General features: G+C 41.3%; 1 protein-coding gene across 3 annotated transcripts; it reads right to left on the bottom strand.

Moving 5' to 3' along the window:
* Positions 1 to 6,084: 6,084 nt before the first annotated feature.
* On the bottom strand, positions 6,085 to 16,263 carry elf2a (E74-like factor 2a (ets domain transcription factor)). Of its 3 annotated transcripts, none has more exons than XM_029441987.1 (9): positions 15,988 to 16,263; positions 13,990 to 14,073; positions 12,560 to 12,860; positions 10,963 to 11,070; positions 10,049 to 10,165; positions 9,578 to 9,661; positions 8,457 to 8,649; positions 8,109 to 8,363; positions 6,085 to 7,231 (listed from the first exon to the last, which is right to left on the bottom strand). In XM_029441987.1, the coding sequence occupies exons 2-9, from the start codon at positions 14,062 to 14,064 to the stop codon at positions 6,691 to 6,693; spliced, it is 1,674 nt and encodes a 557-aa protein (XP_029297847.1). In that variant the 5' UTR covers positions 14,065 to 14,073; positions 15,988 to 16,263; the 3' UTR covers positions 6,085 to 6,690. The 3 variants fall into 3 exon arrangements, with proteins under 3 accessions (XP_029297847.1, XP_029297849.1, XP_029297848.1); XM_029441989.1 differs by having other exon boundaries at positions 10,049 to 10,162; XM_029441988.1 differs by lacking the exon at positions 15,988 to 16,263 and having other exon boundaries at positions 13,990 to 14,079.
* Between the last annotated feature and the right edge of the window lie 8 nt (positions 16,264 to 16,271).

The raw sequence follows: 16,271 nt of genomic DNA, 5'->3' as shown, positions 1-16,271 counted from the left end.
GGACCTGGCGGTGGCCGAGTTGGAGATGATTGAACTTTCTGAGGAAGACCGACTGAAACCTGTTCTGAAATGCTACCTGTTGAGCAGGATCTACAGTTTCCAGCGTTATTTTCCGCTTCGTAAAATGACTAAATACGGCGAAGATTTAAAATACGTAACGGCCGCCACATTGCATTTCTCATCAACTGGGCCCCGGTCAAGGGGGCGATGCATCGAGGGTTCGAGAAACGGTGTGCTTGCCGGAGCACCGCCGCATGAGCGGGAAGGCTCCTGAGAACCTCGACCCTGCAGCGGGATCCGTTACCGGGCAACTAGGGCAGACGGGGCGTCTTGGTACTTGAGCGTGCGGGAAAAATATTTTTGCATCAACTTTATACCATCGTATCTCCGTGTTTACTGGGTCGATTTACATGAAACAAATACTGGCAGAGAGTTTCAAGCCTGTAGTTTCGACAGAAGTAATGTTGGCCGGACTGTTGATTTTACGCAGCGCCGGTTTGAACAGGTCATGTGATCTGATCACGCCGGCGTGACAGTCGACTCCTAAGGGTTAAGCCTATAAACGTAGTTTTGAATCAGGTGCTAACAGAATCTACTTCAGGTAAATAAAATGATCTAAACATTTGTAATAATTCAGAAATTGAAAGAGGTTGTTGACATATCATGGTCGTGACTAGTGATGTGTCCTTCCGTGTCGAGGCATACCTGTCAACCCTCCCATTTTTCCCGGGATTATCCTGTATTTTTACTTCCATCCCGTTTTTCTCCCGTTTAAATATTTTCCCGTAATTATGGAAGCCTGCTCAAGAAGGTGAAAAGACACATGACGGACCAGACATGTATCACTATCATGTAGAGAACTTATTCAAGTTTTTTCGGAAGAAAATATCATGGAGAATGACTTTCACTTCCAAGTAATGGAAAGCTTGAAAAGGCTGTGGATGATGGAGATGTTATGAGAGATATACTGTCAGAATTTTGGAATGACTTTTATGAACAGTGCACTATGGGAAATGGCTTCAAAGTGCGTCATGATTTTGGTAAAGAAGAATGGGAAAGTGTAAGTGTAAGAGAAGTACCTTCCTGTAAAACTTGCCCCTGTACTTCTGGAGTAAACTGTTTTGGGCTTTGTTGAGAGTGATCTTGTGGACAGCTTTCTCAAGTATGTGTCAGAGTGTGAGCGAGTGCTCTTTGAATCTTGTCGTTCAGATTTTGAAGGTGTGGATCAAGAAGAATTGCTGGAAATCATGAACATCCACAACTGCAGGCGGCTTCCAACAGCAAATAACTTTGAGCATATCTTGAGGGAGCTTGCTCACCAAAAACTGATTCAAGAGCCTGCTTTTGTGATTGAACTGTGGAACAACACACTTGTACCGGTTAGATCAGAGCTCAAAGGGCTTGCAGCAGTCTATGAATAGCTACAACCAACGTCAAGAAAGATCATGAGATCAATAACTTACCCCAGTACACAGAATGACCAGGAGAAACGGTTGAAGAAATGGTTAAGTATGTTAGCACATATCTTAGAGAGTCAGACACCCGGCACCTCTCCTTTTTCCTCAGATTCTGCACAGGATCAGATTTGTTCACAGGAAAGAGCATCACCGTCAGCTTCACACAAGTTCAAGGATTTCAAAGAAGACCCGTTGCTCATACATGTGGCTGTTACTTGGAGTTGCCAGTCAGTTACGACAGCTACCCAGATTTCTGACATGAAATGAACAAGGTGTTAGAAAGCAACGTGTGGGTGATGGATATTGTTTAAGACACAAATATTTCAGCTGACATGAACCTGACTGCAGTCAGGTTCACGGCTCGTGAAAGAAGAACTACAGCTACAGCTGTTGGACCTCATGGAGTGTCACAGCATCAACATCTTGTCAATATGTTTTAATGCTTTCAGCCACTTTGGTTTTTCTGAACATTGTTTTCAGTTTAAGAACATGTTACTTTAAGTTTGGATGCAGAGCACTTTCTGTAAATACCTCTAAATTAGTTATTTTTGATGTTCAATTAAATGAAGTTAAAATGAAAACAGCAGTTTTTTTTATGCTGTGATTGTTTAAATGTTTGAATAAATAATTCAGTTAATACATGTGTGGATTTTGCATTTGTACCCAGTGCTTACAGTCAATCTAACACATTACTTTGTGTGTCAATTTATTTTGTTAGACTGGTATCTGAAAATATTTGGCACATATTTGATGTGTCTCAAACAGCCACACTTATATTTTCATTCATCGCAGGTTAAAGCATATTATAGCCCAGGAAAGTTAATGATCGAGATCTAGTTCATTGTTCATCAGCTGTCTGAGTTGGATGTACAGGTCAATGGTTTCAAACACATCATTTGTTAATGTCAGGTTATACTCTGACATTAGGTCCACACAGATATGGAACACATCTTCATCACATGGGAAGTCTTCGAACACACACTCGTCAAGGCAGACGTGAACCTTCTCCAGGTCCACAGAGTGCAAACACTCTCTGCCTCCGTACAGATGAGGGACTGCATGCAATATGGAGCGACGTCCATGGGGTGATCGTGAGTTATGGACTAGACGGACTCTGTGGTTGTTCCAAGTCAATACAACCTGTGTTAAGAATGTGTTAAATATTGAGCATTGGTGATTACTGCGTTAGTCAAGTCGTTTGTTATATTTGAGAGTTTTATTTTTTTGTTGTAAGAAGAAGTATTTATCTCCACATGGTGTGCTGCAGATGTGTCTGCAGAGAAGTGATACATGTCTGGTCCGTCTTCTTGAGCAGTTGCATCACTATTGTCTTCCACCAGATTGATGTCACAGGCAATGTCTCTCTTCTTGGTTGTAATTTTATCTTTTCATACAGTTCCCTGACTGTGATGTTATCCTCTATTATTCTTTGGAGGAGTTTGATGATCTCTTTCAGACATCAGATGATCATGTTTGTTTCTTGAGAGCTTTCCTCTCAAGTCGCTCAAAAAGCTTTGTCTTGCGACTGCTCGGTTCTCTTTCTTTCCGTCTGCAGTATCCAAAAACAGCCAGTTGATCACCATAAGATGGCAGATACACTCTCAGCTGGTCATCTGTCATGAGATGTATGACACTGGAATCAATCTAAAATTAAGAAATATTTCAAGAATATAATATAATATATTGCATACTCCTGCCCGCATTAATCAGCCTCACTAAGTTCTAGATTCGCACGGTTGCCGAGATATCCATGCACAATGAATGATATCCATGCTAACTGTACCACCTCAAGGTTTACGAGGTGATGTCACTGAGAATAATCGCTGATATTAGCACTTTCAATAGAATACAAACTGAAAAGCGTCAAAGGACGACAGTGCTCATTTACAATATCCGCATGACCTTTAACCACTACCTTACATGTAGGTTACAATAATTAGAGGTGTATTGTAGCTGAGATAACACTTGCCGACTCTTAATTTAAGAGCTACGCCGATACAGCGGCCTCTGAGTAACATGAAGCAACTCACCGCAGCAGTCGTCCTGCTTACACTGTTTTCACTAGTGATGTGAGCCACAACACTAGAGGCATATTATAGTTAATAATAGGTATGTTCGGAGCTTCATGAACTGCATTGTTGTACAAACTGTAGTTTAGCTGCAAAGACTGCTGATTAACGTTACAATTAGGCTATATGTACTATCTAACGTTTACAAAAGTCACCTGTAATAGTTACCTTATTTAGCACTGCATGTCGTTTGCATGGTGGGGGCAGCGAGGTGATGAAGAGACCTCTGAAGACAGCGCCACTGCAACGCATGCGCACTTCTTATCTCATAATTATGACTTTCCATTGAGATTTCTTTTTTTTTTTACTGCCGGAAATATTTAAACGGGAGAAAAACGGGATGGAAGTAAAAATACAGGATAATCCCGGGAAAAATGGGAGGGTTGACAGGTATGCTCTACACGGAAGGACACATCACTAGTCACGACCATGATATGTCAACAACCTCTTTCAATTTCTGAATTATTACAAATGTTTAGATCATTTTATTTACCTGAAGTAGATTCTGTTAGCACCTGATTCAATACTACGTTTATAGGCTTAACCCTTAGGAGTCGACTGTCACGCCGGCGTGATCAGATCACATGACCTGTAATATAGTAATAATAACTAGCGTAATCTAATGTAAATAAATGTGACAACACAGCGCATCCCTTGTTCCAATGTCTTTCTTCTCATTTCTGGTATTTTAAAAGCTGAAGTGTCTGTTGTGTTCAAAATAACTTGGATGCAACAATAACACCTCATCTATGCTGATGTAACACAAGCACATTCACATCACAACCCTCTCCACTTTCCCTTTTGACTCCCCTAACATTAACAGACACCATATTAATAAGTCCATCATTTATGTATTGGTATCACAAACATCATTCATTCATTTATTAAATTCGAAGCTTCACACACCAAAGCTGTAATCACTCTGCCGGTTTTACATTTATTGTCCACTTGATGGCGCAGTAGAGCAAATGAAGCGCCATGAAGCTTCGGCCCATGAGTGATGGAAAGCTTCAATGCTTCATGAAGCTTCATCTCGCCATCACTAGTCGTGACACAAGAAATATTTACATTAAGATTTAAAATATTATACAATTATAAAACTTACCAGAGCCTGTGACATTGATGCACTCTGCAGAGGTGGAATCATGTGGCAATGGGTCTTTTGGAGGGACAGCTGCCCCTGATGTCGCCTGATTTTATTACATATAAATGAATATCTGAAAGAAAAAAAGTGGGGACGCAACTTTATGAAACATGCAAGTGTCATTGAAAACAATTCACTCTGATCTATATGAAGGATTGATTCTGATGAAACATGCTTTTTTTTTTCATTAAATGTTTTGCATTTTATTGCAAATGAATGTTTGAAGCCTCTGTGGACTTTGGATGCAGTGAGAAGACAATAAGTGTCATATATTTGATACTGTATGATAATGATTCAATCAAATTGAAGGGTTAGGGTTAGGGTTTACGAAGCGTTGCAGCAACTCCCACACAAACGGGCGCCGTCTTGGTTGTGTATATCATCCAACATGGCTGATTTACGGGTTGGGACGTAAGCGTGACGTCACATGCACACGATCTATAGCTGTGTTGAATACATTATATTATTAACCCCTCATGAGAGCTACAATTGAAAATATTTTATTTCACTACAATTGCTAGACGTGTTTCGTCTCAAGATGCACTGCGCCGTTATTTCAATGTGTCAGATACATATTTAATCCACATTTAAATGACCGTGTGGGATCGGACTTGGTATCGGCAGGTAACCAACATTAAAAGACTCGAGTTGGGACATTACATTTGGGAACACATACGCAGATAACAGAAATTAAATGGAACAAAGTACAAGTCAACAAATGTTTTGTTGGGTCGTCTCCCTCAGCAGGATCCCAAAGACTGTAGTTAATAAGTCTCCAGAGGGTGACACTAACAACGATGAAAACAGCTGGTCCGATGTTACTGGAAATATTAGCTATATAGCTAGCTTTAGCCTTTCAGTAATCACCAGCATAATGTGGAATACTCCATTATTCTGTTTTACTTGCAGCATTTCTCTATTTGCTTGTGTTTGATTCAATTGCAGTGTATTTTTCTACATAATGATAGATAACGTATGATGATTGCAATGCATTCAGTGCATTTGTGATTCCAGAAAGAATTTGTTGTTGGTTTCCTTTTACATTTTCAGTGTTTTCTGTGCCAAACAAACCATTTAAATATTTGAGAGCTATTCAGAATGTTGCACATTGTAAAATACTTTGGAACAACTTTCAATCTGTCAAATGACAGTTAACTGTTTCTATTCAGTTTGTGCATTTACAACCCTGCAGAAAATGCAGAAAGAGGTGAGCGGTAGACTAACGCCCAGTGTTTGACAGCAGCACAGTGCCTCTCTGTGGCCTCACGCACAATTCACTTTGTATTCATGAAACTTCAGCATTACATTATGAAAGGAGCTAAAACGTGCCACTAAATAATCCTCTAGAATATGAAATTCTAGAGGATTATTTATTTATTTAGTATTCTCAGATGGCTGAATAAGACAACTTCAGTCAGTTTTAATTCACATTTGTTGTTTTTTTATAATACATATTTCAGTAAAATCTACTTCAATACGCTGAGAGTACAAGAAAAAAATAGTATATTATACTTCAGATGTAGAGCACACTATTTACTTATTTAATCTTGACGCAGACAACCTTTCACTCCCTTTTAATGGACAGTAAAAAACAGTGCTGTGGAGTAACAGAAGAGGGAACAGAGACATTAATTCAAACTACGTCTGTACTGATACATACCTGCTGAGTATCAAAAAATGCTTTTTACATTTCTGTTTCTGCTTTTTATATTATGTTTGATTACAAAAAGGATTTTTTTCATTTACAATCTAAGGCTGCCCATGTCTCGTGAGCGCTGAAGAATCTGTGTGTGTCTGTTTGTACAATAGTCCCTTTAATCCTCTGTGGGGCTTCAGCAGCTCCATAGTAAGAGCAGGCGTCTCCCTGGAGACCAATGTCAGGCTGACTGTCTGAGCCAATCAGAGAGCAGCGCTGCTCTGTGTGGCGGGGGCGGGGCGGGGCGGGGGGGGTGTCCTGCACTTCCTCAGCAGTGTCCACAGTCACTTCCTGTCCCCCCCCCCCCCAGGGAGGGCAGAGCACTCAGGATGAGCTGGTTGCTGCTGGTGGAGCCTCTGCTGCGGGTTGACTGCTGGGGGGCTTGGGGGGCAGGGTGAGGGTGAGGGTTTTGATTGAGGCCAGGTGAGGCTGGCTGACCTGGACAGACAGCTGGGGCAGCCGCTGGGCCACCGCTGCCGGTTTAGCCAGGATGAGGTGCTGCGTCGGCCGGCCTGCTGTTAGCTGGACCGTAGGGGCGGTGCCGGCCAGTTTAGCGGCGGCGTGCGCTAACTGCGTAGCAACAGGTTTAGCCTGGAAGAGCTGCGTGACATGGCCTGATGTGTTGGCCTGCATGAGCGTGGCCAGCTGGTTGGCCGGGATGGTGATGATGGTGATCTTCTCTCCTGCTTTGGAGCCAGAGGCCAGCATGGTGGGCAGAGTCTGGATGACCAGCTTGGGGGTAGTGCTGGCGGAGGCGTTGGATAACGTTACCGGGACCCCTGTGGTGGTGGTGAAGATGGAGGAGGCGTTTAACGTCACCTGACCAAGTGAGTTGGTCATGACCAATGGCATGGCTCGGATGGACCTGCAGGATAAGCACAGGGAGGAGTATTGATTACATCCCTGCTCTGCACAGCATGACTGTACTGCAACATGCAGCACCTCTCTGATCTCCATCATAGGCCTGTCTCACAGAACAGTAAGAGAAGCACAGCTTTAATGAAATAACAGATGCTGATATATGAAGCCAAATTGCTTTTTAATTACATACCAAGCGCAGCTTCTACACACTGATACAGTAGGTGGCTGTATGCGCCTTTAAAGTTAGTTTGCGATCCGCCAGTAAACACAGAAGAAGTTAATGTTGAGGAGGAGACAACATGATTGCAATACAGGTTTTTTGTTTTGTTGTACTTGACTTTTAAGAAATAAATGAATTTGAAGATTGTTTTTGGTATGTTAACAACAGTGATGTCAGTTAGATTTGGAAATGTAATCATTGATCAGCTTCATCCAGACATGACAGCACATCCACAAAGAGCCACAATGATAGAGATGTGTGCACCTGGTGCCAGAGGACGACATCTACGACCCGATTGTTTCACAAGTAGCAGGATTACACGGAGTTAACAGTTTATTTTTAAGATCGTCACATCACATGATACCCGATGGGTTTCTCGATTGCATTTGGGCCAATGCGTTCCAACTCTTTTGCTCTTTACCTGCATGCAACCAAATCAAATGGGAATAGTTGGTCAACACTTCTAAGACTACAAACAGAAACCAGAACGCTTCCAATACCAAAATCTTGTCCCAATGCCTACAGATTATATATCTATTTATAGAGATTAGTTATCAGATAAATCAGATCAATCGTCCAACTGGCCTTTAAGAACAGGATTATTTTAGTATTTTAATGTCATGTTATCTTGAGTGAGGCATGAGTGACAGTGGATAGAGACCTGGTGGCAGCGTTGCTGGGGATGACAGTAACGTAGGTCTGCTGAGGCTGGGTGGCCACGGGGGAGTTGGTGCCCAGGCTGGCGAGGCCATGCTGGTGAGCCTGGAGCTGGCCAGACACCATGCCCTCGCTGTCCTCCACCTCCTCTGTGTCCTCCTCGTCATCAATCACACGGATGTTCTTGGGCATGTCTTTAAACTGGTAGGCCAGCCGCTGTCCCTCCACTTTGGCAAGGATGCCGCGCTGGTAGTAATACCTACACACACAAAGGCAACATCAAAGCTGTATTGTCATATATGACAGAGACAAGCTGTGTTTAGGAGCATACAGGATGAGAGGACAGGCTGACCTCAGGGCTCGGCCCATAGTCTCGTAGTTCATGTCGGGTTTGTTCTTGTGTTTCCCCCACAGTTTGGAAACGGCCTTGGAGTCAACCAGTTTGAAGATCCCCTTCTCCCTCTGCATCCACTTGATGTACCTGGGACAGGTGTTTTTATCCTGCAGCAGCTCCAGCAGGAACTCCCAAAGATAGGTGGTGTTGCCTTGAGGACACAAAGCACAACATCATCAGTATCATATAGTTACCTTCACAGTGATGTAGCTATACACTGACAGATCAATACATCGGAGATCTCGCACAGCACCTCACATGCTAACTGTGACAGTGACATGTTGTAAAGGTCAGCGATGACTTCAGTGAGCTGCACATGTTCTTAGACATGACCAGGGATGTTATCAGGCCGAGCAGCTTTACTCAGATTTACTCTCAGAAGGATTCTTCTCACATGCCGGCCGTAAAGGGCTGTAAGTCACAACATGCTGATCTTTATTTATTGGCCAGTTAATTATTAAGAAATCTATTTTTGATACTCTGGATTTGATCCGATTAAAACAAACTTAAAGTCCTTCAGCAGATCGTTGACTTCCCATCGCTTGGTTCTAACTGGGTTTACATGAACGCTGCTCAACATGAACGGCTGTGAAGCTCCAGACACTGAATTAGAGAAATGTATCAAGTAAATTTATCACATGCTGTGATACTGGCAGCGGCCGGTCCACTGGAGCCGAGGCAGACTTGACGGCCGACTCTTGTATATTTATAATACATTTTACTTGTATAGCGTAGAAACTCAAAGACGCTTGATTCTATAGCCAAAAGAATCTTTTTACTTCTGCCTGCAAGAGTTGTGTTAATTTCAGAAGATGATCTTGTTGAACAAAACCTGTAATTATCATAAACTTCCACAGAGCTAATTTCCTTCAATAATCCAAAACACAATGGAATGGTTTTTTTAATAAATCTAAATAATCCTCTTTATTTAGTATCCCAAGTGAATAAAAAAGCTGGATTTGAAACTTTATTTGTTTGGTACCGATATCTAGATTTTCTCATATATTGTCTTTTTGTTTTCCTCCACATTTCGGTCGTCTAGCTACAATCTGAACATGTGTCATGCTGTGCACGCAAACCTTTGCCCTCCCTCGGCCTCTTCTTGATCCCCAGGTCAAAGGAGCCGTTAGAAGCAGGCTGGTTGGTCTTGGGCTTGCGTCCACCTACACACACACACACACACACACACACACACACACACACACACACACACACACACACACACACACACACACACACACACACACACACACACACACACACACACACACACACACACACACACACACACACACACACACACACACACACACACACACGTGAACCTTTTCACACCGTATCATGTTCAAACACACCTGCACCACCGCACCTCATTGAGTCATCTGTCTTCTTCCCTTAAAGACAGAATCTGAGCAACAGCCTACAGGTGACTGATTTAAGAGAAATAAAAAGCTATGCAGCTTCCAGTACTAACAATCCTTTTACAGTGGAAGCACACATCTTTGACACCAAGCCTTGTAGAGTGCCAGGTAACATGGGATGACACTGACCTCCTCTCTTCTTCTTGGCAGCAGGCTCACATTCCGGAGGGATGGGGAACGACTCCTCCTCTATGGGTCCACACTCTGTAGACACCTCCACCACTGTCTCCATCATCACATCCTCTGCTGGGTCCAACAAAACACAACATTCACACTAGTACTGCACAATAATAGGAAAATATGCGATATTCTTTAACGTTGTTGAATATCGAGATAACAATTTTCCTTGTTATAAATAAACAAATATTAAAGTGCACTCAGTTCAGTCTTTCTGCTGCTTTCAGTATACGGCAAAAAATTGACAAATTGCTCGTAGAATAAAAAAATTGAAGGAAATATTTTCCAACATTCATTTATCGAAGATTGAATGGAAGACAAAAGGCTAAATGTTTGCCCGGTTCCACAGCTGTATCTGTACTGCATCTTGGTCAAAGATGGATGCATCACTGTGAACGCTAACGTTAGCAGCTACACTGTCAACAGTATCACAACTATTCAAGTTTGAAAGTTTACACAGAAGTTGACTTTTCTTTTATTGACTGGTTTTGAACAAGCAACTGTAATGTTTTAACAGGTTCATCAACATACATTTGTGTTTAAGCTCACTACTAAACTTGTATTGTTTCATTTGAAATACACCACAATTACATTTCTGGAGTTTAATTACAGAAAATTAAAGCATATAAACAATTGAAATAATTACGTAGTAATAGTAGTAGTCGTTACTACGTGGGCAAACGATTCACAATGTGCGGTGGGAAACTACAGCTCTGACTTCATGCATCTGTTTAATCCTCATCCTCTTAATCAACAATAAAACAGCTTCTGACTTCCCTCACTCGACACCTAGGAAAACAGGTACTGACGCTCATAACAACGAGCAGTTCACTGTCCATATGACTCATAGAATGCTGTGTTTATACCTGTGTTGCGCTCATTGTGTAGTCCTCCAGGAGACTCCATGTGGAGAAGAGCTTCAGCTGCTTCAAACGTTTTGTCAAAACACACCATGTCATGACCCGACATCTCCACTGAAAGGAGGAGCAGAGAGAACAGAGAGGGCTGTCAGTGTGCAGACCTCTGCAACATCAAATAACACAAAGATCCGGCTTCTGGTGAGTAACTACACTACAGCACTGTTTTGAAATGTTGACTTCCCTTTTGAGGTTTCTAGAGGCTTCCTTGTTTGCTGGTCTAAATAGTAAGAGGTTGTCTCTGACAGCAGAAGGCTACTGCTATCATACACATCAACAGCAGCTCAGCTTCTCCAGAATCAATAGCTACCATTAACTGTATAAGAACATGTAGATAGATATTAATGACACAAAGCTTGCGTAGATTTAGAAAGTCAAGTAAAAGATATCTTTAGGTTTTTACATGGAACTGAAATTGAGCCGATTTCAATAATCAAAATGAAACATTTGGAAAATTGGACAGGAGATAATCCAATGACGTTTAAAACAGAGCGGAAGCATGGTGTACTACTAACAGTGATCTGGATTCATAGTAAGTTATTATATTAGCAGCCAAAGAAACATAAAATAGTTACATGATGTCTGCTGTATTCAGAGTTTAACAAGAATAGTTAGGGCTGAAGAACAGTCAAATTAACTGTGATAAACTGCAGGGCTACGGCTATTAGCTGCCAAGAGAGGCTCTGGTATGTAGACACTAGCCCAGCGACAATACAAGTACACACACAAACTCTAAAGGGGTTTCTATCCACTTGCCTCCCTCTCTTTCCAGCAGACACAGAGAGTGACAGGAGCTTCTCGAGGCTGCTTATCTCTGACTAAAAGCTCTATGTTGCTGTCCATACTACGGAGCGGTGGTCCCCTGACCCCCCGCGTCACACACCCCCCGCGTCACACACCACCGGCACCTCCGTAGTGTGTAGGGCAGTTTTGTTTGAGTGGAGTTAGCTAGTCACCCAAAATCACATTTGATTGAGTGTTGATAAATATTTTTACCTTTTCATCTCTCAGAGTTCACCTGTTGATATTATTATTATTATTATTATAAATGGGTGTATCATACCTGATAGGGACGTATCATGCTTTAATTATATTCCCCACAATAACTGTGCTTACATCGTTTCATACACGTTGAGATAGAGGGACCACGAGGGCCTGAGTTGCTTTTTAATGAATGTCTGCCATGCAGGCGAGAGTGGGGTTCATGGTGAGCAGAAGGTTTGCAGTGGAGATGTCTTTGTCTTTTATGTGTTACATTTTGAATTCACTCTGAACAATCTCTCCCAGCATCAGACACATATAGGAGAAAACACAAGCAGCCAATTAAAGTTCATGCTGTCCCCATGTGGAATCTCTGTGGCAGTGACTAATAACTGGAGAGGGAGGGAATTACTCAACAGCCTTTGCTATGTTAAATTCACCTTATTCTATTTGGAAGGGTTAGGTGAGTCCCACTCCAACCCCCAGATGAAATCAAAAGCACAATTATCAATTCATCCATTCACTGTTTAGAAGTCAGATTTAACATTGAGAGAAACCCCCTTACCGGTCTCAGCCACCTCTGTAACCACCTCCTGCTCCTCGGCCACGTCCTGCATCAGAAACGTCTCATCATCATAGACCAGGACTTGTGCCGAGTAGCACTCCTCCACATGGGCACTGGGCACCTCCTCCACGATCACCGCTGGACAGCCCTCTTCTTGCAGCACCACACCCTCCTCCTCCTCTTCCACCTCTTCCTCCACCTCCTCTCCGCCCTGCACGATCACCGACACGATTTCCTGATCATCCATTTCTTCCTCCTCCTCCTCCTCCTCCTCCTCCTCCTCAGTGGGCTGCTGCTCACACTGAAAAGATGTGCTTTTTAGTGAGGTCACTATGTTCCCACATCGTAGCAATGAACTTGGTGAGAATAATGTTATTACTGATAAAAATGATAGAGAAAACTAAGAAAATGAGGGCCATGTTGTATAAAACCAAACTGTGCCTTTATCCGTGTAGTACATTTTAAGCAATGGTCTTAATAGTCGATGCTATCTCCTTAAAGTATGACGTGCGTGTCATATACAGGAAATGTAATGCTCTTGATCTGAACTTGCAGCTGGTCTTACGAATGTTGCCAACAAAGATTCTGTGACTTAACACAACTTTAGTGACCTTTCTCTAAACTAGACTAGACTTTTGGGCAGACCGTACTTAACGACCTATCACTGATCCCTATTGTTTGTCCTTCCTCTTTGTTTTTGTTCTAAATGACTCATCTCAAATAGTTCATATTTATTTTCCTCAAGATACGCAGAGTTTACTAGAGTGAGTTTATTCCAGTGTCTGGATACCTACCATGATAGATTCCAGTTAAAACTATAACATTGAATTATTGCCCAGCCTTAGTGTCCAGTTTAGTTAACCTGTGCAATGTGATGCTTGCTGCAGACACGTAATAAACATTGGTATTACCCTGATATCATCCTGATTTTATAATACACACAAAACATTTAAAAATTGCATAAAATAAGCACCATTTATTTAGAATTATCGTTGTGCTTGCATTTTAGCGGATCCTTCATAGCTTTGAAGTAAGATGACGGTTGTTGCACTATTGACAAAGTTTATAAAAATATCAAACTGGGGAAATTTGCTTCATACAATCATTATTCATTAATCATAGTAACACATGTTATATATTACCCTTATTAAAAAGCTATTCCATTGAGAATATCCTATTACTTATTGCCTTATATCTGTACATATTCCCTGGCTTCATGGCATCAGACACATTTCTCAATTTGAAATATTTGAACTGAGGCAAAACACCCCTTCAGCACAAATACATCCTAAAGAGAAACACTGAATAAACTCCACTATGTATTTCTTCAACCGACTTTGCAACCATTGGCACAACCTCTAGTATCTTTTTCAACATAAAAAGGCTTAGTTGACTTCCCTGACAGCAATTGTGGAGATACGCAGGCTTACCTGCTGGGACTCCTCCACCACGGTGACATACTCCACTATGTTCCCTCCACCGTCTGACACTACCACAGAGGTCATCACTCATTCCTACCAAAACAAAAGTACATGGGGTCAGGATGGAGAAATTTGCAGAGTGTGTGTGTGAGTGTGAGTGTGAGTGTGTGTGTGTGTGTGTGTGTGTATGTGTATGTATATGTGTGTGTGTGTGTGTGTGTGTGTGTGTATATGTGTGTGTTGGGGGGTACCCAGTATCGTTGTGGTCTTTGCTGTGATTTTTGACTAAATTCAGCTTATTAGTTACCCATCAACAGACGTTTATGTCAATAACATTGTAATTAAATTGATTTACATACGAGTTGTAGACTTTTCACCAAGCAACAAACTCATAATAAGAGACATAACATCTTTATACTAGGCCCACAGGCTGCTGCAACAACCTACAAAGAAGTACCCGGGTCAATATGAATAACTGATCATATATTAATAATAATAACAACAACAACAACAACAACAACATGTATGGACGACATATATAAATTATTATTTTGTGTAATGTATAATTCCCATGATGAAATTATAGCCAATAAGTTATTGGCTGATAAACACAGACAAGAAGAAGAACAAAGCCAGCTGACTAGAGCCATTGAAGACGTTTTTCACCATCGCAGAGAAGACAACACGATAAACATTTGAAGAATCAGAACTGTTCTTTGTTTTGTATATTCATTTATATGTTAATATTAAATCATTCATATTTGCTTACTACAGCTTAGCCTTTCTTACCCGCAGGTGTGCATAAACTACAGGTTATGAACTTCTTTTTAAAAATACAAAAATGTGAAATTATTGGTCCTATCAGTATGGAGTATCAGTATTGCATGAGAAGCAAGTAATTATCGATTATGGGTCTTGGCTGGAAAAACTCCATATCAAGTATACCTAAACAACAACAACAACAACAACAACAACAACAACAACAACAACTGGCTCTTGTTGTATAAAGATTGTTGTTTCATATTGTTAGTTTGATGACTGATTTAATCCTTTAGTTTATTCACTTTGGGGCTAATTTATTACACTCATGTAATAAACATGAGTGTAATAAATTAGATGTTGATTCATTCATGTTCATTTTAGTTGGATATTTCAAATACATTAGATTTTATGAGGTTGTTTCACACTAGTCACAAAAGCCTTCTGTGACTGAGCATAAAAGCGAAACCAGTTCATAAAAGTTTTAACTCATAAGTATATCATATACTTCATATATCATACTGTATATGATATATATTGTTCAAACAACTTTTGTTAAGTTGAGCAATGGCTCAGATGCCTGGTTTACTGTTAAATTGATATTTCTGATGTATCATCATTTAGCGCACACAAGGAAAGTATCCTGAATGCATGCAATACAGGATGAAAAGAAGAAAATCGTGCCGTTGGCTAAATGCCAGCACGACTAATGTACAACAGGAAGAGTGACTGAAACTCCTGGCAAGTGTCGATCATGCAAGATACCGCTGGTGAGTATGAAGATCTGACAGGCACTGAGCATTCTCGGCACACAGGCTAATGTTTACTTTCTGAGCGGGTCTCTGCAGCTACTAACTCTCCAGCTAACTCGTTAGCTAACGCTAATGCTTCTGCTACTTACTTAACAGGACTTACATTAGCTAATGTTACTACTGCTGCTCACATTATGCAATGTTTTAATGTAACGTCACATATTTAATGCCATAAAAAAATTAATTAAAGCTACATTCTCTTTTAAATGTGAGACCGTCCACAACCCAATAACATAGCAGTGGCTAGCATTGTGTTAGTAAATTAGCTCGGAACAGTTAGCAGATAGCTAGCAAACATATATTCCGTATCTACCGTATAGTTTAGGAAGTACACTTTCACTGACTGGCCAATAGAGTAAATTATGAAGTTAGTATTGGGAGTTGTGGTGTATCAGAGAATGTTGCTATGCTATTGCAATGGGTTTCCTCCTCTTACCTTGTTTTGCTTTTGCTAGCGAAAAGTAAGCTCCACGGCTAGCGCTACCTTGGCCTAACGTTAGCCAAGTTGTCAAGGCCAAAATGCTTACTTCGCTAGCATAAACAAGTGTCTGCACGTCCTCCGTCCCTCAAAAACACTTTAAAGACACGTATCGTATTCCTGTGCAGAAATATAAGGGGTGGACGCGGATGCAGGCCCTGAAGTTGTGTTATGATTACAGCTCGTTTCTTGCTATCCTGTAGCTTTCCGGCGCCTTCGCCTCTTCGATGCAGCGGGTCAAA

Source organism: Cottoperca gobio, chromosome 10, assembly GCF_900634415.1.
Source record: "Cottoperca gobio chromosome 10, fCotGob3.1, whole genome shotgun sequence".
Classification (NCBI taxonomy): domain Eukaryota; kingdom Metazoa; phylum Chordata; class Actinopteri; order Perciformes; family Bovichtidae; genus Cottoperca; species Cottoperca gobio.
This window is presented reverse-complemented; position numbering and strand designations above follow the sequence as displayed.